Here is a 23551-nt window from a genome sequence, read left to right as displayed (position 1 = left end):
CCTTGCCTCTCTAAGAAGCAAAAAGATTAAACCAACAAAGCAAAGGCCTAGGAAACATTTGCTGCCATCAGCTCTGATGGTTGCACCTACGATAGAATTTCTTGCAGCCTCTGGTTTATTTATTTATTTATTTATTTTTCAAGGGGATCAGTGATGAAACCCAGGTGAAACCCTTCGACAGAACTATCCTGAAGAACAAAAGTAGCAAATGACAGGCTATGACTGGGGACTGACTCTGGGGAAAGGCTGGACTTTTGAAATGAGAGCCAAAAATGTTTTCACCCTCTAGCCCACGGGTTAAGTTACTGAAAAGAAATCGCCACCGTTTCTACACATTTCTTGTGTGTTTACTCCTCTACTCGGGAGAGTAATCTAACTCATCATTTGCGATCAGGGCCTCTGAGTTCTGTTTGTGTTTGCTTTTGCTCTTCGCTTTGCTACTTGTCCGGGTGTTGGCCTTAGCATCTGACATCTGCTGGTAATAGAAGCCTTTGTCCTCGGCCGGCCCGCCCCAGTTCTCCTGGCTCTCGCCCTCCGTGGCGTAGGAGAAACCCTCCTCCACCGAGAAAGGGTCATCCACGTCGTAGCGCTGGTACGTGCTTTGGTGCAGGGCTTCTTCTCGAGCGCTGATTTCGAGGGTACTGTTCCAGATGCCGTACCCGAAATAAATGAGCATACCTGCAGGGAGGGAAAGGCACAGGCGAATAAGCAGTTGCTCTGGGATCCACGGGACTAGCGGGGAGATACTCAATGGTGAAAGCGGGGCTGGCGGTGAAAGCGGGGCTGGCGGTGAAAGTGGGGCTGGCGGTGAAAGCGGGGCTGGCGGGAGATATGTTTTCTTTGGTCTACATCGTCTCTGGAAAAACTCGAATTAGATGTCATTTAAAAATTGGGATATCTGGGGCGCCTGGGTGGCTCAGTTGGTTAAGTGACTGCCTTCAGCTCGGGTCATGATCCTGGACTTCCAGGATCGAGTCCCACGTCTGGCTCCCTGCTCAGTGGGGAGCCTGCTTCTCCCTCTGACCCTAACTCGCTTGTGCTCTCTCGCTCGCTTGCTCACTTTCTCTCTCTCAAATAAATAAACAAAATCTTTAAAAAAATTTGGGGTATCTTGCATTAAGCAACCCATATTTACGGCTTCCCCTAAAAACGTCAGGTCTCACGACACTACTCCCACATTCCTATATGGCAGTTGTGGCTGGAGGTGAGCCCTAGCTTCTTCTTTAGATAGAATGTGGGCTCTCTAGTCACCTCTGTCCCCACCTCCCTGTTCACTACACTCATGTAGGTGCCAACTAGGAATTTGCATTTTCCACCCCTGCTTAAATATCTGTGGATCACCCACCGTGGGTCCCCAACCTTCTTGTAGCATTTTATTATCCCACACTTCCAATTAGGGATGCCATCTTTTATTTCACCACTGAGCAATACGTATATATTGCCCTATTGTTTACTTTGCCATTTTTCACTCACCGAAGGAGTATTATATTACTGCTACTCAGAGCTGTTCACTTTCTTCTGTGGGCTCTCAAAGCGTCTGGTGCCTGCCACTGTTATGGCCCTTAGAACGTTTACTGTGTGATTATCTGCACAGGGTGGTTCTATTTTATTTTATTTTTTTTAATTTTTATTTATTTATTTATTTTTAAAAGATTTTATTTATTTGACAGAGAGAGACACAGCGAGAGAGGGAACACAAGCAGTGGGAGTGGGAGAGGGAGAAGCAGGCTTCCCCGCAGATCAGGGAGCCCGATGCGGGGCTCGATCCCAGGCCCTCGGGATCATGACCTGAGCTGAAGGCAGACGCTTAACGACTGAGCCACCCAGGCACCCCAGGGTGGTTCTATTTTAGAGACTGCAGAAAACTGGCACTTAATGTTTGTTGAACGAATGAATGAGAACTCTGATGAGCATGAAATTTCCAGCGCAACCTCCTTAGTTGATGTCATTCCAAGCAAAGGGAAGAAACTTGTTTCCTAGTTAATATGGAGCATTAACAAGGGCTAATGTTTCATTTCTGTTATAATTTTTTGAAATTACATATAGAAATAGTTTGAGGGGCGCTTGGGTTGTGCAGTTGCTTAAGCATCCAACTCTTTGTTTCAGCTCAGGCTGTGATCTCAAGGTCTGCTCAGCACGGAGTTGGCTTGGGATTTTCTCTCCCTCTGTCCCCCTGCTCACGCTCTTTCTCTCTCTCTCAAAATAAATAAATAGATAAATAAATATTAAAAAATAGTTTGAGAAACCCCATTTTCTATCTTGAAAAGCTCATGAAGGCTCAGGGTTTGGAATAGCTGAGAACCATTGCCTTGGGGGATCATAGGGCACAGTGATTAAGAGTGTGAACGCTGGGTTCAAATCCTGCCTCCATTACTATTAGCCGTGTAACCCTGGACCAGTTACTTAGCTTCTTTGTGCCTCAGTTTTCTCTTCATGATAGTCACTGTACCTATAACATGGAGTTGCCATGAGGATGAAATGAGATAAGCAATGACTTTCAACCCTGGTTTCAGCTGGAAGGTCTCTTGGGGAGTTTCTGAACCGCCCTTAAACCCAAGCCCCACCCCTAGAGATTCTGATTTAATTGGTCTGCAGTGTGATTGAAGCATAGGTAGGTTTCAAAGCCCCACAGGTGAGCGCAATGGTTAGCCAAGACTGGGAATCCCTTAGATCAGGAGCATTAAGCTCCTGGGCACGTACTCCGTTGCCAACACCAGCCATATTAAGGCTTGGCCACCAGATGCCACTCCGTTATGCAACACCCTTCCAAACCCCAGACGCCCCTCTTCTGAGTGGCACTAGTTCCTTTGGCTTTGCTAACCCTGCAGGCATCTGCACAGCTGTTTGCTTAGAACCACAAGGTCAAGTTCTGCTTTCCTCTTTGGTGCTTGAGAAATCCTGCTCCTTTTGAATTTGAAGTGGGTCTTTTTTAAACTTGGATTTCTCCCTCTTTGTTTTAAATGACTTTCTCCTCACCCCCTGCCCAATCCCCCAGTGAAATCAACTGTCCAGGAGCCGAAGTAAGCAGAGATTTATAGTCCTAATTGGTAATAAATCCTAGAGTTAATCATTTGCAGATGTAGCTACTCTCAAATAGCGACTTCAGTTTTCTGAACACAGATCTTTACTCTTTCTTGTTGGGGTGGGGCTGGGGTGGGGAGTAGCCATGGGGGGATAGTTATTACCCTTGTGTGGGACAAGGCACCAAGTTAAGGCCCCTTCTAAAAGGGCCAGCATGCTGCTTCTTGGAGAATGCCTCCGTTGGAAGCATGTTTGAGACCTGAGAATAAATTTCAGGAGACCAGGTGGGATCAACAGGCACGCAGCTCTTTTTGCCCCTTTTTGCTTTTTTGCTATCTTTTCTCTTAGACATTGAGGCAGGTGTCAAATCTTGCCTCCTCTTCCTGTTTGGTCTCTATTATTATCAATTCTTTCCATCTGATCCCCTTCTCAGACCCTGTTTAAAAGTGAGTTATTTCCCTACTGAACTTAATACCATTTCTTTTCCTTTTCCCTTTGCCCCTAAGCTCTCTGCTCTGCAGTCACACAGCTCATCATTCAAGCACTGGTTTGACATCTGTTCTGACAGACCTTCCCCTGCCCCCACCCGGTGTGGTGGCGTCAGGTAGACTGATTTATGGACATTCTCTAAGAGCCTCATAGAATCCTAGATATTTAGAGCTGGAAAGAGTCTATAGATCTGTTTGAGTACCTTCATTTTACAAAAAAAGAAACAGGTTGGGAATCGGGCCGAGGGCAGAAACAGCATTCCATACGGATAGAGGACTCTTGCATGCCCAGTCCTTCACAGCTGCCCCCTGCAGGCTGGTTTGGAGACTATGCTTATGATAGTATGCATTGAGTAAAAGGTCATGTCTACATTTGTTCTTTGGGAATGACTGTGTCTGAAGGAACATGTGTGTGCATGAATGCATTGACTACGATTACTTTGAGAAAGCAACCCATGGAAATCTGCCATGTAAATATTTATGGGCTTTTTAATGTTTGCTCTGAGCCCCTTATCATTTCAAAATTGTGTTATTTTGTCTTCAAAAATATATTTTGGGGTGCCTGGATGGGTTTCGGCTCAGGTCATGATCTCAGGGTCGTAGGATGGAGCCCCATGTTGGGCTCCGTGTTCAGCCCAGATCCGCTTGAAACTCTCTCTCCCTCTGCCCCTCCCTGCCATGCTCTCTCTCTCACTCTCTTAAATAAATAAATTTAAAAAATAAGTATATTTTGAATATAAGTGCTCTGAACCAAGAAGCGACTGTGTGCATGCAGCCTAGTGGAACAAATGGTCAGCCCAGGCAAAGGTCTGGCGTTCTGTCTGACCCTTCTTGCTGGCCCTTGAGTAAGTTCAAGGAAAGTGGTGTAAGGCACCAAGGATTGGAGAAAAGAAAAAAAAAGAGGGGAACAAAGAAACAGAGGGGATCAAATGAAGTGAGGGAGGGAGGGGAGAAGGGAGGTAGAAAGAGCAGAGAAGCATGTACTACCATCTGTCACACATAAACAAAGGCTTTGTGTCGGGGGAGTAAACAGAGCTGCTAAAAGCCTCCTGTGTAGAAGCAGGGTGTTTTTTGTTTCTGCTCCTTTTTTTCAGCTGGCTTAGAAAACTAAGCATGAGGTAGTTTCTGAAAAATCTGTGGGGATTCTGGGAATTCTGAATCATCTAAACTGAACTTCACACAACACTTCTGGGTGCTGAGGTCCTAAGGATGCATTATTTATGTTGTACCTTTTTCCCAAGGAGTTCAAAATGTTATGCATGTGATCTTGTTTAGATTCCTCGTAGCCTGTTTGGGAATGTGTGTGTGAGTGTGTGTGTGTGTGTGTGTGTGTGTGTGTGTGTGTGTGTGTGGAGGGCCAGGGAGTGGGAAGGTTAGGATTACGTGTATCTCACAGACAGGGAACTGGGGCATAGGACAAAATAAAAGATTTTCTACAGCAACACGGTTAGTGCTGGGACGGTGAATCCTTCAGGGGCTCTCCATGTCCTGATCCAGGGTGTATCTCCCCTACCAGGGGTGGCCAGGGGGTATAGACCAATAGAAAACAATTTTGCTTAGCTTTTTAGTTTGAAGAATTCCAAACATATACCAAAGCAGAGAATAGTATAAAGAACCCCATATACTCATCACTAGCTCCCTCCTGACACCCAGCCTCCTGAGCCCTTCTCTTTAGATAATTTTGAAACAAATCCCTTCCATCCTATGCTTCATCTGTAAATAATTAAGTATGTATCTTTCAAATCAACTTAAAAAAACTTAACTTAGTATCATTATCACCTCTAAAAAATGATAATAATTCCTTAATATCATCTGATATCCAGAAGTATTAAAATTGCCCTGAATGATTAAGCATGTGGGGAAAAACTCTACACCTTATGAGACGATAGACTCACTCCAATGATGCTATTACTGCTTGATATAGTTTCGGGGCGCTGTTATTTGTCACTGGGACTGGCATCGTATTCTTTTGTAAACCCTTACAGATGGCAAAGTTTTATCTTTTGAGAGAGGATTTGCTTTCGGCATAAGCCAGAAGTCATTTGGAACCAAGCCTCAACAATGAGATGGCTAATTGACATTTGCATATTTAATCCTGCTGTTCCTTAAAAACTTAGATCCATTGCATTGTAGTTATACATCTTCAAGCTGTAATACATGAAAGGCAGGTGTGGTGTTAAAAATCAGAAGGGAATTAGCTTTTGTGTTGCAGCAGGGTCTCGGAGACCCTCCTGCTGGGCTGGAGTTATTATTATTATTATTATTATTATTTTTTTGCGTTATTGGATCTTAGGGAGAGGAGACGCTCAGGGCAGCAACTAGTTAGCAGTAGGTACAGAAGTGTTTCAGTATTTTAAAAACAGACATGGCTGTACCTGGGCAGAGGGGCTGAATGCCGGCCCTGCTCAAAGGTAATGGCAATGAGTCCTGAGAAGGGCTGTTTACAGTGAAAGGAAATATTTGAAAGGAGGCATCGGCTTTTCTTCCAGGCAGAAATTCCCTGATGGAGAATGTGCCCAAGAGAGGTTCAGGCTAGACAAGATGAAGAATCATGCCTTTGGCAATTTAATGGGCTTTCTTTATGTAGTAGAACACTTTGTGATCTTAAAACCCTTTGTAAAATAGTACTTTCTCGTCCATTATCCCAGAGAGGTTAAAACCTGTTTAATAAATCAGTGGTTGAAATGGCGCTGGAACTCACATCTCTTGAGTCTAAACTGATGGCTGTTCCCAACCCACCCAGGCGTCTCCAGGGACGGTTTAGAAATGCCAGGCTTGCTTTCAGATGCTGGGACACCTGAGCATCAGTGGGCAATACACCCATTTACTCTCCTTGTGTGGATCCATCTGGGCAAATTAAGTAAATGACCCCAACCTACCAAGTAGAGGGTTGGGGGGCGTGTCTCTGGATCATATGGGGGGAAAACCTTGAACAAAAACTCAACTCTGTAAAGAGCCCGGGTGACCTGGAGATAGACAGTAACTGCAGATTTCTAACCCCACTGGCCCCAACTCTGGCTAAGGAGAAGCTGCCAGATCTTTAGAGTCCCATGGGAGCTTCCTGTCCTCTGTAGGCAGTCACAGACTCAGGGCCAGAGGAGGTGGGTCACCTGACCTCAGGCTGGGTGGAGCTACCTCTTCCTGGGGCTCACTTTCCAGCAGGAAGCCCTGCCCTCTGCAGATAACTGAGGCACTTTGTTATGCCCAGAGGCTTTTTTATTTTTACTACCCTGGGATCGGCTTTCCAAAACAGACATTTGCCAATGCAGAAGGGAAGACTGGATGGTCATGAGAGGGTGTCCTCCCCACCCACTGCAATCCCTACCAACTCCCACTTTGCTGGTTAGTTTTTAAAATACCTCCACAAGCCCTGGTGATTGTAATAACAATAAGGTTTGTTTAATATGGTGTGGCCAGGAAGAGCGGCCTCGGGATTGAAGGGGGGGTTGAGGGGTGGTGGAGAGTCTCTCCCTGGCTCTGCCACTGGTCAAATATAAAGTCACATTACTTTATGCCTCAGTTTCCCATCTGCAAAATGGAACTGGGGACCCTTATTTTATTAGAGGGGTATAATGGCCAGGAGACAGGATGCAATCTTGTAAAGGGGTATTAAAAAAATCCAATAATCCAAGCGAGCAATTCTACTTCTAACTCCACAGAAACCCTAGGGAAATGTGTCCATGTGTCCACCAAAAACCATGTACAAGAATGTTCATAGCAGCCCTATTTGTAACAGCCCCAGACTAGAAGCCAGTTAAACGTCCATGGGCATATTATTATTATTATTATTATATTATAATATGATATTATATTATTATTATATTATAATATTATTATCACAGTGAAAGGCTAGCCGGGCAAGGAGAATGAACAACCTAAAAGCACAAGCAACAGCATGGATGAAACTTACAAATGGGAAAGAGTTGAGGGAAAGATGCCCAGGGCTCACTCTGTCACGGCTCTGTGTTCCAGGTCCCCTGCACATGACTGCTCCAGGGCCTTTGTCTCTGCCATGGCCCCCTCTCCCTTCCTTTGTCTCAAAGGAGAGCCGACACTGCGGCTGCCGCTGGGCGTAGAACCTTGGGGTCTCCTGGCGCTCTTCCCCATGCTCAGCTCCCGACCCAGCACGCAGCCTTGGCTAGCAGGATCCCCTCCACACTCTCTCTTGGAATTGCCCTGGCCCTGTTGCCACCCTCATCCTGGCCTTCATGGCTTTTTTTTTTTTGCCCCCTTGAACATGATTTATTTGATGAAATTGCCAATTGTTTTCTCCTCTGCCTACAAGGAGAATTTCAAGCTTATTATGGGACATATCCTCAGGAGTTGATTTATCTTGACGCCGTCTGTCCCCAGTTCACAGCTCCCTTCCTTCCCTTCTCTTCCCTTCATGACAATGGCTGCTTTGAGTCCCTTTTCAAAAGGACTTTTGAATGATAGCACAGGTAAAGACCATAGGTGTGTCTTCTCTTTGGAAATTATGTCTTAGTACAGGATTTACGAAGTTCATTGCCAAATCACTGTCTGTTCTCTAAATCTATAGACAAGAATTTGCTTTATCAGAGGGGCTGAAAAAATCCCGGGTGAGAACTTGGCCGCCCTTGGGGTGAGGGGGCCCAGGAGCTGGTCTACCAGATGATTACTTTCTAATAAAGTCCCACAGGGGAACAGTAGACACTGGAAAGTGCCACTGAGTGGTGTCATCACTGGTCACTGCTAGTTTCAGACTCCCTGCGACTCTGCCCAACCCCTTGAGGTGTTCTTTTACAAAACCACATCAGCTAAGAGGAAAGGAAAACTCAGGCTTCTCTGTGCTCATTTTGTTGGGATTATCAAACATTTGCTATGTGTGTTATTTCTTTTGTCTGAAGGAAAAGAAACAAGCACTGAGTAATCTTGTTGGGACTTGTGCCTTATTTTATTCTATGAGTCGTGCTCATCTGAAGGTCAAAAGCTTAGCAAAACATTGTTAGAAAAATGCTGTAATTAAGATTCATTCAGAGAAGGCTGGTTAGAAAAAATGTGCCCAAGAAGATTATCAAGTTATGACTCAGCTTAACCATGTAAATCTTTTTAAAAAGTAGCTGATGTTTCATAAGAAGTTCCATTTAAAAATATCTCTACTGTTCTCCCCAGGAAAGTTATACTATGAAGAGAGAAATTAAGAAGAAAAATCTGACATTTTGGAGACTCAGAAGTTTAGAGGTGGGATTTTTGTTCTGTGAGAGCATTGAAAGTTTTATAAGCCAATTTGGGGTTGTGGGATTGATATATCTTATATGGGCAAAAATTTGTTTTTGGAAAACGGAGTTTTTGTAATTAAATTATCTACCTGGCTTACTAATTTCTTATTTTTCTCTCTAGGTCAGTGGTTCTCACATTTGAGCATACATCAGAATAATCCATAGGGTTTGTTGAAACCTAAATTGCTCTCAGAGATTCTGACTTGGTAGGTCTGGGGTGGGGTTCAAAATTGCATTTCTAACTAGTTCCCATGTAATATTGATGCTGCTGGTCTGGGACCACACTTTGAGAACCACGGTTCTAGATCACTGTAAACCTGACCACTCATTAAAATTACCTGGGGAGCTTTGAAAAATACCCAGTACTTGGCCACATCAGACTCATTTAATGGGATCCTGGGCACAGAATATTTCAGAAGCTGTCAGGGGATTCTGCTGTGTAGTCAAGATAGAGAATTTCTGTTCTAGGCAAAGCTTACTCGTGTACTGGTCTTCAAAGACCATGATGCTGAAGCAGGTAGTGGCCAGCAGCTGGGTGCTTGTTGAGCAAGCTCCTGTGCTCTCTGTCTGGCCAGCCCCAGGCTGCAGGGTGACATCCTCCCATGTCAGGGAGTATCCGTTTCTGGAACGAGTTTGAAGTTTATGCTATCACCAAGATTACAAAAGGCTCTCTGGGAGTTTTCTTCTGCCTGATAACTGGGAGGGCAGCCTGAGTCAGAACAGGTTCATGCTGTACTTTGGCATGTGATAGCTAGTATGCGGAATAATGAGTCATTTTAGATTTTAAAAAGAAAGGCAGGAGAGAAAGAATTCATATGACTTTCCCCAATATTGTCTTTTAAAATTTTAATTAATTAATTAGTTTTGGCGGGGCGGGGCAGAGGGAGAGGGAGAGAGAGAGAATCCCGAGGAGGTTCCATGCCCAGCGTGGAGACTGGCGCCAGGCTTGACCTCACAACCCTGAGATCATGACCTCAGCTGAAATCAAGAGTCAGATGCTTAACCAACTGAGTCCCTTTTCTTATTTAAGCCCCAAAGGGCAACCAGATCAAGACTAGTAGAATTATTTGCATTTTTACAGATGAGTAAACTGAAATGCAAAGGAGGTAATTGAACTTCCCAAGGTCACAAGACACAGGGGTGGCAGAGCTGTGATTTGAACCTGGGCTGTTTGACTCCGAGGGCAAGGGTTCCTGCCACCTTACCACTTTTGTAAAATGCCTCTGGTGCTCCAGAAACCACAGATGTGATGCAGAACTGGTGGTGTAATTTGTGGGCTCCAGTGCAAAATGAAACTGTGGAGCCTCTTGTTAAAATGTTGTTAGGAAAAAAAAGTTGTTAAGAATTCAAGGAAGCAGCAGCAGAGCATTAGACCAAATGTGGGGCCCTGTGTGACTGCAGAGGTTGTGCCCTGTGGAGCCAGCCCTGATGTTAGGCGTTAATCTGCACAAACTACATATAGCAAACATTCTGATCCAATAAGAAGGATGCTCAGGGACAGCATGGTAGGGAGGTGCCAGCAGCAGAGCTGAGTGTGGAGACACTGGGTTTTAATAATAGCCTTGTGAAGAGCTTGCCATTATTCCTGTTGACCTAGAGAATGTTATTTAACCTTTTGGAGGCTCAGTTTTGTCATCTGTAAAACTGAGAGAGGGAGAAGTGGGGAGGGGTAGACAATGTCAGTATCTCTCCGACTTCCATTATTTCTATACCACGTATTTAGTATAGTGGCTATGGCCACGATCCCTGGACCCACACTACTTGACTTCTAATTTTGGCTCTACCAAATTCTAGCTACAAGATCTCAGTCAAATGCCTCAGCTTCCTCATCTGTAAAATGAAGGTCATTGTGAGGGTTACATACGTTAATGTGAGGAAAGCACTTGCATAATGGCTGGTATGTGCTAGAACTATATTAAGTGTTAATTATTTCTATGAATCATGGCACCTGTACTAGGACTGATGTTTTTTCCTTTAATTTGACTCACTTTTTAAATTTAAAAATAATCACCAGATTCATGTGAGTATATATATTTTTTCTAGTATGTGTGAAAATGTATAATAACTATACGGTATTTTTAAAAGCTCAAAAAAATTCATTCCTAGACTCTCTAAAATCAGCCCAAATACTACCGATGGAAAGGTCACCACTCTGTGGGGAACATTCTACTAGATATTGAAGGTCCCTTCCAGCTTTAATACTCTAGGAATGAATGAATGAATGCCTGTGTCTTTGCATCTATGCCTTCAGTCATTTGACAAATACATGACTGAAATATTTCTCCCTTCTTCAGTCGAATCTCTCCATTGGTTAGCTACATGTTCCAGGGGAAACATGTTTAAATGGAGAAGAGAGATTGTGAATAAATCAGGTAAGTAGTTAAAACCTTGATGAGTTACTGGGGTTCTCTCAAGAACTCCCCCAAAAGTCTAACAAAGGATGAGACCTAGAGTCGTGAAAAATTGGGATGGGATGCTTACAAGAAGACACAGGCTAGCCTTCAGTGGTGAGGAATCTGCTGGAAGACCCTGGCCCTGTCATTTGAGCCCTGTTTTTTTTTTTAAATATTTTATTTATTTATTCATCAGAGACACAGAGAGAGAGGCAGAGGGAGAAACACTCCCCACAGAGCAGGGAGCCCCATGTGGGGTTCCATCCCAGGACCCTGGGATCATGACCTGAGCCTAAGGCAGACGCTTAACTGACTGAGCCACCCACGTGCCCTTGAGCACTGTTTTTCCCCATCCCTCTATGTAAATCTTATCTTATAGGCTTACAATTTATTTATTTATTTATTTATTTATTTATTTATTTATTTATTTATTTATTTTTTATAGGCTTACAATTTAAATTCCACCTCCTCATGCTCCTTTCCAGCTATTCCTTTTTTCTCATCTGAACAGTAGTCAGAGAGAAGCGTTTATTAAGCACGAGTTGTGTTCCAGGCACAGAGGATGCTATGTTGAATGCCCATATTCCTGACCTCAAGGAGTGGACTTTGGGGACTTCGGGGCTACCAATTTGTATAGGGACCATCAAGATAGTGACTGAGGAACTTTAAAATTAGGCTTCACTTAAACCTCTCTCAAGTGATCATGAGCACCAATCCCCAGCCATCTCATGAACATCAGTGCTTGTTGGGTGTGAGAAACATATAATAATACAAATCGATCACAAAGGAAAATTAAAAATCTTGGGAAGGGTACAAGACTTTTTGAAGGCAATGAACGTGAATTTAGAGAGAGAATCTCTGATTTACACCCAAAGTTGTGGACAGTTGAGGAGCTGGTGGTGTTATATCAGTTATCAACAGAAGAAAAGAAAATCCATAAGAATGATGACATAATGGGTGCTTCCCAAGAGAATGATTGGGATATTGAGGGATGAAGAAAGAATCTTGGGAAAAAATGAAAAAGTCTTGAATATTTTATAAAAATCAATATGCAGTGGGGATGTTAAATGATATAATTTAGTCAGAAAAGTTATGCCAAAAAATCCACACTTAATTTATACTTTGCTGATTAAAAAAGTTAGGGCATGATTGGTATTTTAATTTAATTTTGTCAAATGTAAGAAAAATCCTTTTTTCCATAACTTTTAGTTTCATAATTTTTAGTTTCTAAGATAGAATTCCACTTTTCCACTCTCACTTTTAGTGTGCTATTTTTGTCCCTTTATTATGTGGATTCATTTGAAGTGGACTTTTCATGGAATTAATTATCCCTAAAAAGAATGTCCAGTAATAGTATTCAATGAAGTGATGGATTGATCAGCATCATTCTTCAGAACCAACGACCAAGACCATAACAGGCAGAAAGGGCACAATTGGCTTTATTGACTCTAATGCAGAAAGCAAGGGTCCATAAAACCAGCTAGATTCCTCTTGCAATGGAGATGCCTAGTCCAGCTAGGAGGTAATTTTGGGATAAGCCTGTTCAAGGCCTTGAGAGGGAACTCTCAAGGCTCCAAAGGAAGTTGCTTACCCACAAAGCACCAGACTGCAAACCGGATCCATGTGATGGTGGAGAGCTTTAGCATGAGATAAATGTTCACCAGCATGGCAAAGGCAGGCACGAAGGGGAGGCAGGGGGCCATATAGGGCAGCTTTTTGGGGTTCTCTGGCTGCTGCAGGATCACGAACACCAGGGCGCTGATCAGCAGCACCATCAGAACAACCAGAAGGATGGCCCACCAGCTCTGCGCTGAGATGTAGTCGGAACCAAAGATGATGAAGGAGCAGAAGATGAACATGAGGATGAAGAGCAGGAGCACGCAGATGGTCACCGTGTGCCCTGTAGCTGCTGTGGGCCGGTCCATTTTGCCTGGAAGGCCCAGCTGGATCCTCATGGTGTAGTAACGGGGCCCAATCAGCTTCTTTAACTTGATGAGATAAATGTTTTCAGATTCATCAGTTTCTATGCCTGTGGTCATGTCCACAGTGCCATAGTTGGGATGGTTCACATTGTAGGTTGACTTGTCTGATTTACCTATGAGCATCTCGTTGTCTCCCAGAGACGGTAGGTTTTTGGCGCCACATGTGTTGGTGGCTGGGCCAGAAAACTCTTCCCCTTCACTCACAGGAGAACAAACTTCCTTCTCACAGTCGGCCAGGATGCCCTCCTTCTTCTTTGTGTGCTCCTGGGACAAGAACTTGACAAAACCATCAATGTCACTCTCCGGTTGGTATCGAAGGAGCAAGACGCAGACAGAAACCAAGGTGTAGGCAAGGAGTGTGCCAATGGACATCATCTCTATTAGGTCTCTCAGGCTGACTAATAGCGAGAGCAGAGCTGCCAGGAACCCCGACACAATGCAGGCCACCACTGGTGTCTCTGTGTAGGAGCTCACATGAGCCAGGAACCTGGAGGGAGGGGCAAGCAGATTAGCAGTGAGCTACAGATGGTGACTGACTCTAACATGGTTTAACTCCTCTTTGTCCCGCTTCTCAAATTTACTTCTGGATTCACTGCTTTCAATACAGCTGCTCTTCCTACCGCAGGATCTGGTTTCAGGAATATAATTTAAAAAGAATTTACTTTAATGCCTTGGTTTTGAGGCAAACTTCTTTATTAAAGTTCTTACTTCATTATCTGATGTGAAGGGTTGATTGAATTTGGGAAGTATGTCAGAAACCTGAATTCAACTGCAAGCTTTGCTGGGAAGAAGTGATGGGTGGAAAATTCATATACTTGCTTGGGGTTCTCTAGACCTGTGTTACCCAAAGTGTGGTCAATCCATGGCTCAGCAGCATCAGTATCACTTGGAGCTTATTAGAAATACATATTTTCAGGTTTCACCAGAGACTTACTATGTCAGAATCTCTGGGCATGGACCCTAGCCAATTATACTTCAGAAAAACTCCAGAGGATCCTGATTTATGCCAAACCTTGAGAAACACTGCTCTACAATGAAAGTGCAGGGGTTTACTTGGCAAAATAACACAATAATTCAGAACACGTGTTCATAGATGCAGGCTAAGTCCAGCCAATTATCAACTGGAGAAGACCAACAAAGGTGAATGAATGACAGGTGCTTCTTTAGCAGTTCCTGTGGGCCTTAAATAGGTTCCTGCTCTCCTCCCTCTCCTCCTAATCCTCCCTCTTCCCCGCTCTTCCATTTCTTCCTTCTTTTCTTTTTCTTTCTTTCTTTTTTTTTTTTTTTTAGAGAGAAAGAAAGAGAGAGCATATGCGGAGGTGGGGGGCAGGGGCAGCGGGAGAGGGAGAGAGGGAGAATCTTAAGCAGATTCCATGCCCAGAGCCTGATGTGAGGCTCAGTCCCACGACCCTGAGATCATGACCTGAGCTGAAATTGAGAGTCAGCCATTTAACTGACTGAGTCCTAGGTCCCCTCCCCTTATTTTTGTGTTTTACACATGACTATCAGCTGTGCTTGGGTTTTTTTCCTCTTAGTTTTCTTTGACAGCAGAAAAATCTTTTGGATGTGTGGGGGAAGTTGTCACATCTCCACTATAATCAGCCTCTTCTCCAACTGTCTAGCTCCCAAACATGGCAGCTCTGACCTGGTGATGACTTTGAGGTTATGCAGAGGAAATGAAGAAGATGACAGCTCATGGCAGAGAGAAAGTCCCTGAGGGTATCCCTCCATACCCCTGAGAGCTCCTTGGCCTCTATGCTTTACTCCTTGCTTTGTGAACTTGAAGAATGCCTTCGCTGCAAGGCCCTCATATGGTGGGCACTGGGAACCAAGAGGTGGGCCATATTCCCTTTGTGCCCATGGGCAGATTGACCACTTTATGGCCAATGTAGGGGGCTCAAATTCCATACACTGGTGTGGTTAAAAATCTGGTCTTTGGAGTCAGTCATGAGTACAAACCCTGGCCCCTCACTCAGCAGCTGGGGCAAGTTTTTTCACCTGAGTATACTCATCTACTATATCCATCTGCAGAACAGGGTTATTGTGACAACTAACTGGGATACTGTATACAAAGCACCCAGGATACACAAATGTTCAATAAATGGTAGCCATTGTTGCTACTGTTATTAGGCTCTGTTCAGATGGTCTTATCCTCCCTGCAATGGTAGCTTTGAATGTTTTCAGCTTCAGAGGGACTGTGGAGAGATGGGCAGTACCAGGCCTCAATGTGAGGGCAGGCCTAAGATGTTCCTGGGATGGGTCCTTCCTTCTGGAAGCCACCCAGCATGACAGTTGGACACCCATAATCTTTAGAAAGTAACACACAGTGCCAAACAGGAGGGGTGGGGGCAGTTAGGGGAACATAGCAGTTTGTGCTAGATTGAGGGACCTAGAGTCAAACTGAGGAACTATTTCAGGGCTTACATCACTCTCACTCAAACTCTTTGTCAGGATATATGACAAGTTCCATAGTCTGTGTGACATACACTCACATCAAAACTATAGTCAGGCTGACATTCTCCCTGGGCAGGCATGGCAGAATAGAATACAGTTCATGGAGCATAGCCCTTACCTGAAAAGGAGCCCATCACCAGCCATGGCATAAATGACCCTTGGCATTGGGAAGAGGGAGCCCAGCAAGCTGACCGTCAGTCCTGCAACCGACCCAATGGCCACTATGAATTTTGCAGCATAGAACCCATGAGCCACAAACATCTCCATGAGTGGGGATTCCATGTCAATGGCATTGTATGGCACCATCAGAGTTAAGATCATGCTCACCTGTTAAAACAAGAGAAAACATGGCTGGAGGTAGAGAGGACAGTCAGCATGGATGGATGTCCCACAGGAGAGCAAAGAAGCCTGGATGTTGAATTTGCCACTTCCTGGCATGTGCCCTTAATTTAGACCTCTCATTTGGGCTCCAGAGCTCTTGGGGGTCTCAGTATTTTCTCTTCTCATTAGAATTTAGTGGACTTGGCCAGATGATCCTTTAGGATCATCTCTCTGGCCCTTTCATAGCTGAGGAAGAAGTATGCAGGTATTTAAGCACAACAACAGCAGACCTACATTGACAGTTCAATGAAGGGCAGATACTATCAGGTAGAAGGAAGGACAGCCAAAGGCACTGGAGCCAGGGCCTAGCAGTGACCATGGGCACCCTGCCCACATGAGCCAGACTCTCATTTCTTTTATACTTTCAGGGTCCTATACACTCTTAACTATATGTTCCCTTTCACCCTGAAGACCAGAGATAGAAACTCCGAAGATAAGTGATCAGAGGGCCATAGCCAGTTAACAGATGGGACCCAAGTAAGGACTTATATTTCCATTTCTTCTCTGTAGCTCAGTGCCAGGAGCCAGGCAGACCAACAAACAAATTATGGCATCAGGATGGAACCCAGTTCTACTCTGGGGTTGTAAGACTATTGTGGCTTTGCTTAGCCAGGAATCACTTGGCTCCCAAGACCTACCTTCCTTCGTATGTCATCCATCTGCCATAACATCCCTTCCTCATGGCCCTGGGCAATGAAGCCACCGGTCATTAGGCCAGGCTTCCCTTGGCCTGCAGAGGCCAATGCTGGCATCAAGAAGGGAGTTCAGAGCCTGAAATGGAGAGGGTGGTGCATTTCTAGACCACTCCTTCACATGTTTGTCAGGAGCCAAAATCCTCCTGCGAAGCCATGGGCTGCTAGGGAGGACAGGAGGATGGACCACCACAGGCCAGCAATTTGGCTCTTCTGATCATGGAATGGCAACCTGCTGACCAGCACAACACCAAACAACCCCAGAGGCATGGGTAAGGGCCATGTGTTCTAGAAGAGAATGTTTCCCAGCAACTTCACCACTTGCAACATCCCCTTTGAGGGTGGGCTGGAGGAGAATGGGATTGATTCCTACAGCAATTTGCATTGAGTCTACTGCTCAAGTTTAGGTCAGGATGGGCAAAAGTTGATAGATGCATAGAAGTACTCTGTAGTCTATAAAGCACTGTACTAAGGAAGGAATTGTGATTATTAACTTTATTGTGTGTGCCGGAGGGGTTGGCCCCTGAAGGAGGGGGAGGTATGTAAGGGAGGAATAAGAGGGGAAACGCAGAGCAGGGTGTCTCTCCTGCTCCCCTGACACCACCCCTACTCCCTGAACACCCTGTCTACAGGGATAACCAGGTTATGGATAAGATGAAACCGCTCGCCTGTGTGTGCAGTGGGGGAGGTGATAACTGGCCTACTTCTAAAACAATTTCGAGGAGTAGCTGAATTCCTATAAACCACATCCAAGGCTACTGTTGTGTTTTCCTTTGGTGTCCAGGACACTCTTACTTTGCAGCTTGCCTTAATGATCAAGCCAGCCACTGATCTGGCTTTCTTAGTTGCTAAATATGTTTTTGTTTTGTTTTAGTTTTGGGGAAGGAGGTTCTTTTCCCATGCTACGCAGCCAGGGTGGCAGGGCTGATAGGGCATGTCTCCTGCTGCTGGCTCTTTCCTATTTGTGGTAACTGAAGTGAGCGGGACTCTCAGGGCCTGGGGCATTTATGTAACGACATACTTACTGGCTCGTCACCTGGTTCTCTCCATTGCCAGGGGCTGGGTTGGGGCGGTGGTGGGGGGGCATGTTGGCTGTGAGTGAACTATTTCTGTGATAGAAATTCTGGGATGGGAGCTGAGAAATGACACATCGTAAGTGTAAAGAGCATCTCAGGGAAGTGATCCTGAGAAGACAAGCCAAAGGCTTCCTTCTGAGGATTCCCTTTAGTAGGAAAACCTTAAAAAGATGCTTGGACTGCTATAAAAAGAGGGAGCAACAACAGAAAGAAATTTCCCCCGAGATTTAAGGGGAAGAATGTCTCTAGAGGATGATGTACTCTCTCTCCCCACTCTGGGAGAGCCTTGCCTCTCACTGCCGGGAAGTTCCCAGAAGACAGAAGAGCATTGAGGAGGGTGCACAGAGGTCCACAATGCCTCTGCTTGCACACCCACCCGTTACTGCCAGCCTATGATCTGAGCTCCTTGGACAGCAGCCCACTCCCTGTACACCATCCCCTGGGCAGCAGTGGACGCCCAGAGTCTGTGTGTGGGGAGGAATGGGGATGGAGGCTCGGAGGCCAAGGCTGAAGTAAGTGAGGGCCCGGGCTCCTCCCATCTCCAGTTTGAAGTCCTGATTTTCTTCTTGTCGTGGGTGGGTGGGATAGAGGGTGCATAGACACATGCATACAGACACCAAGATAGCACAAGGAAGGGACCACTTCCGGACAGAAGGTAACCCAGTCCCGGAGCTACATTTTATGGCCAAATATGAAAAAACCATCAGGATGATCCTGAAAGGATGTAGTACTTACAGATACATATGCTGTCAGGCAGATGACCAGGGAGGCGGTGATAGCATAAGGGATGGACGTGTTTGGATTCTTGGCTTCCTCTCCAGTGGTGGCAATGATGTCAAAGCCAATGAAAGCATAGAAACACGTGGCTGCTCCTTGCAGCACCTGGTGGGACAATGGCATTTCTCAGACTCAGAGTGTCCGAGCGGCACAAGGGCCTAACATGTGGTACTCACAACTGCCCAGTGCCTGGCGACATTCCTGAGCAGCAGAGGGAGGAACATGGCGGAACTTGGGCTCAGCGTTTGGTTCTGATCTCCAGTACTTTCTAGCTGTGTGACCCTGGGCAATTCCCTCATGTGTAAAATGGAGGTAAGGAGAATTTCGACCAAATGAAAACTGGGTTGTTCAACACATTCAAATCATTTTTGGAAATAAGTGGGGTTGTAAGCAAATCAGTAAGTTGGCTATCCCTATGTCTTGGGGGAACTCATTAAACTTTCTGTGCTTCATTTTCATTCAGTGGTTCTCATCCACAACCAGGGGCTGTATGACCTCCCTTAGGGGATGTTTGGAAATGTGAGGAGTTACTTGTGATGGTCACGGAGACATGGGGCATGCGCTTTCAGCATTTAGTGTATGGGGCTCAAATACTTCTGCACAAAAAGTTGTCCTGCCCAAATTACCATTAGTGCCCCTAATCATCTCTGTGGTAACTTCTAGATCTGAAATGATATAAAAGATGTTCAGATCTTCGGAACTCCCAATTTCACGTCAGTGAAGTCCTTCATTTCGGGGAATGGAGGTTCACAGGTTTGGAAACATGCTTGTTTTCAGTTGTCTATTACCCTATTGTCTTTCATGGGAAGACAGGTAGAGACAGTTGGATTTTTCTGCTCCTTTGGAGGCTTGAGTGACTTTGTTGGGCTATAAGGCAGGAGAAGATGTGTGCTACAAGGCAGTGTAGGGCTGTGGAGGTGGTATCCAGTGACATCTGCTGGATGTCTGTCGGACAGGAGCTTGCATGGCTCCAGGAGTGGTTGGGACATGATAAGTCAAGATGTCAGTGAGACTCTTCCCTTGAGGAGTGCGTTACTTTCTTCCAAAGAATCAACTAAAGCTTCCCCACCTTAGCATTCTCAGTGTCAGCTGAAAGTAAAAAGTGTGCCTCTTCGAATGCTTGGGGAATGTCCTTTTAGGGGAGGGTAAGAGAGCTTTTTCTAGACTTGTGTGTAGAGGGTGAGGGGCCTTGGCAGTATGCAAGCTCTAGCCAGGGGTCCAGGAATGAGCTTCATTGTGTCCCCTTTTCTCCACATACAGCTTATAAATGATGAAATTCAATACACGTTCCAAGCAGATAACCTGTGCTCAAATTTTCACTCCTAAACTTTCCCACTGGTTTTTCAATTAGTAGAGACAAAATACTAAGTACTGGAATGTACGAGGTACATTAAAAACTGAAGATCTCACACCTCAAATCGAGTTTTGCTCACTTGTAAGATGACTTGGTCATTTCTACAGTCTCTCCCATTAAGATTCTAAAGTTTCAGTTCCCCAATTGGGGGTTCTTAACCTGGGTCCATTTAACTCAGGGGGGTCTATGAATTTTTCTGGGAAGAGATTACATCTTTATCTTTCCTAACCTCTGACTGAACATTAGCATTTCTTTTAATGACGAATGCAGGTAATGAACAGTACCTGTGACTTTGTCACCAATAGCGATCAGATATTTTTTCCATAATAGATTGTTGCAGAGTTGTTGAAATATCACTTGTGCTTGTTGCTACTTCCAAATTATGATAGTTATTTGACATAGATATCAATATTTAAAACACTATTAAAGAAACACATTGCTATTATATCACAATTTAAAAATATTTTATAACTATATTTTAAAATATTTGATTTCTTTTGAATTCCTATGAATTAGGTTATTCATTTATAAACACGATTCTTAGAAGGGGTTCAGAGTCTTCACCAGACTGCCAAGGAGCACATAGCACAAAACAATAGAAGAACTCCTGGTCTATTCTAATAACTCAGGGAGAAAGAACTCCTCAAACAAGTAGTTGTCGGAGGGCTACTTTCTGGGAGGGGCATTAACTCCCACTTTCACTTCAGTGAAGTCCTTTCATTTCAGGGAATGGAAAATGTTTGGGCCTCCAGTCAAGGAGAGAAAACAGATCTCACTTCATTGTGAATGGAGGTTCACAGGTTTGGAAATGTGCTTATTTTCAGTTGTCTAGAACATGTTTTTGTTCTTTAAGGGTGAATAGATGCTGGGATTGCAGACTCCCTAAACTTCCCCCATCAAGGAAAGCCTTGCTGTAAGACAGCTTCCAGAAAACAGGTTCTGCTTTCTCTTCCTATAACATCCTTCTTCCCTTACACATACATGCACGTGCACACACACACACCTCCTGTGAATCATACGGATCTGTTATGACAATCAGTCTGATGATGTATCACTCCCAGTTAGGGTGTCCCAGGGAGACAGTGTTATGCCTATTTCGTGTGGTGAGTTCTGGATGGGAAGTTCATAGATAGCCAACCCTCACGGCTGAGGAAGGGGGAGGGGTGGAAGTGTCCTAAATAAGAACTTTGGGGCACGTCTACACTAGAACAAGATGAGAGGTCTGTAAGTCATGCTGTGTGAGGAATCACTGGGGACCAGGGATGTGTAACTTGAAGAAAAGAAGACTCAGCGGAAGACATGGAAGACACTTCCACAATTTTGATGTACTGACCATGAAGCAGTTGGAGGAGAAGTATACTGTGGGCTCCACAGGGAATGGCAAAGCCATACAGGGGGCGGGGGTAAGAGGGGCGAGCATTGGATTTGGTTGGTAGAGCAGGTTCTGTAGACTGTTGAACTTAGGGTGGCTCTGTCACATACAGGCTTGGTGACCTAGAACAAGTTCCTAACCTCTTGGAACCTCATTTTCTTAAATGGAGATGAAAATAATATTTAATTCATAGTGTGGTTACAAGGATTAAATGACATAATATAGTGAACTGCTGTCATAGACTACAGTAGGTGCTTACTATATATTAGCTCTTACCAGTGGTATTTTTTATTACTATTTTAAGTTTTCTAGAACAGATGAAACCCAAAGGCATAAACAAATTCCTCCTCCTCCTTGTTTCTTTTTTTAGAACTGGACACATATTTTATTACCTGCTCCCTTCTGCCAGGCACTGTGCTTTGTGATATGGATACAGTCATGAGCAAAATTATTCTGAGCTTAACCCCCTGGGGCTTGGAGTCTAAAAGACATTGCAAGATCCAAAATACAACCTTGACTGTAGTAATAAACTGAACAAGATTAATAGCTGTCTGTATAATTTGTAAGGCACAAATGCTACTATTTTCCAAACAACTGAAAAAATAGATGGCAATTACTGATGATTATGTGATATCAAAATATTGACTATGGTCAAGTTGGGAATAGAGACAAAAAGTTTGCAAAGAGAATGTCTGTTAACCGAATTTGCTATGTAGAACTAGAAAGCCATTATGGTTGAAGGACAACTGGACAGATCAAAGGTAGGACACTTAGAGGTTCCACTGCATTAGGTAGGAAACAGAATTTAACTCAGATGGTTTAAATGAAATGATTTCAGTGAAGCCCACTAGCTAAGTCCAACAGGGAGCAACCAGTGAGGGGCTTTCTGGAGCATAGAACAGAGAGTGGATAATGGATCTGGGGCGGGGGGCAAATAGAAAAAAACCCAGCATACCTGCCAAGATCAAACAGATCCTGATCTAAGAAGATATAGATCAAATAAACAGATTATCAAAGAGAAGATAATAAAATTAGCAAATAAGGTCACCTTTTTACTTATGTTAGTTTGAATGAGTTTTTCTTCCTTGCAAGCAAGGATTGATGAGGGACCTGATTGATGAACACAAAAGAGCCAGGAAATGAACCTGTGTATGCATGTGTCTCTACCCTAATGACCACTAAAACTACTTTCCACTTTGCTCTATCCAGACCTCAGATTTGGCCACAGGGATTTGTGGTTAGGATTCTCTTCCATGTATGAAAGAATGTGTATGTACTTAGGAGTGAGCATCGGTGAATGAAATTGGTGGATGAAGTGTGTGTATATGTGTGTCTCTAGGTTCCTTGGTACTTTATTGTAACTTTTAAAATTGACTTTTTAATTTGATGACATAAGCAGAAATAGTTTCCCAAAGTAATCCTGGTGTAGCAGCTCACGTGGGTGATCCAGATCAGCCCATCCCTCTATAGAGCTTTAGTGGGGAAGCAGCACGTGCCTCAGTTGCGGGAGGATTGGCTGCAGCTTATTTAGTTGTCAAAAGCAACGTCATGAGTGGCATGCTATTCAGGGTGTGAAGTCCCTAAAAGCTAGCCCCCTATGTGTTACTGGTATTCTTGAGGCAGCTCTCCATATTCTGCCTTGGCCAGTCTGCCAGATGCCTAGGAGCTAATTAGGCAACTTTATATAATTCACTCCCAAGGTAACAAGACAATATTCCAACTTTAATAGCATTTTCTACCACCCTCATGCTCCACAGCTATTAGCAGCCTGTCCACAGTGGCAGTAGAATGTGCTAATAGGTTCCAGCAAATGAATTAAAATATGGAGAAGATGAAAAACAACTTTCCCTTTGTTTGGAGGCAGTCAGCATTCCCCACAAATCCTTGTTATGGACCATTTTCCTGGGAGCTATTTGTGCAGGTAGAGTGTCTTATTTGGTTAAAGAAAAACCATAAGATAGCATCAAGAACAAATAACATACAGGGAATACACATCCAACAATGTTCAGGGGCCGAGGAACTATAGAGGGAAGCAGGGGTTCAGCTGAAGGCCAGCAGTTACTTGATCTAGAGAAAAATGTTTGTTGTTCTTAAGCTCTTCCAGACCAAAGAAGCATTTGACCCAGAACCTGTAAGTGAGTAAACCATTGCTTAAGCTATTTTCTTTGGAATGATGTGGTTGGAGCAGGGAAAGAGTAAGCTTATGAAGGGTCCATGGCCGGAGGACAGATTGTTCATTATTAACCCCTTCAAAGTACTTGAGAATTGTGTTTCAAGTCATGTAATGGTATCCTTATAAACCATCTCCTACACAATGATCT

At 44.3% G+C, this 23551-nt stretch overlaps 1 protein-coding gene across 1 annotated transcript in view; it reads right to left on the bottom strand.

Annotated features, from left to right (window-relative positions):
* Nucleotides 1–114: 114 nt before the first annotated feature.
* Nucleotides 115–23551, bottom strand: part of SLC7A14 (solute carrier family 7 member 14) — a 111899-nt gene continuing 88462 nt past the window's right edge. The window contains exons 5-8 of the mRNA XM_025869624.2: nt 18463–18609; nt 15697–15905; nt 12734–13611; nt 115–678 (exon numbers count right to left, since the gene is read on the bottom strand). Of these exons, the coding sequence (XP_025725409.2) occupies nt 356–678; nt 12734–13611; nt 15697–15905; nt 18463–18609 (1557 nt within the window). The 3' untranslated portion in view covers nt 115–355. The remainder of the gene's footprint in view (nt 679–12733; nt 13612–15696; nt 15906–18462; nt 18610–23551) is intronic.

This window comes from Callorhinus ursinus, unplaced genomic scaffold (assembly GCF_003265705.2).
Source record: "Callorhinus ursinus isolate GAN/ISIS: 27379988/994484 unplaced genomic scaffold, GSC_fseal_2.0 scaffold1, whole genome shotgun sequence".
In the NCBI taxonomy this organism is placed as follows: Eukaryota; Metazoa; Chordata; class Mammalia; order Carnivora; family Otariidae; genus Callorhinus; species Callorhinus ursinus.
This window is presented reverse-complemented; position numbering and strand designations above follow the sequence as displayed.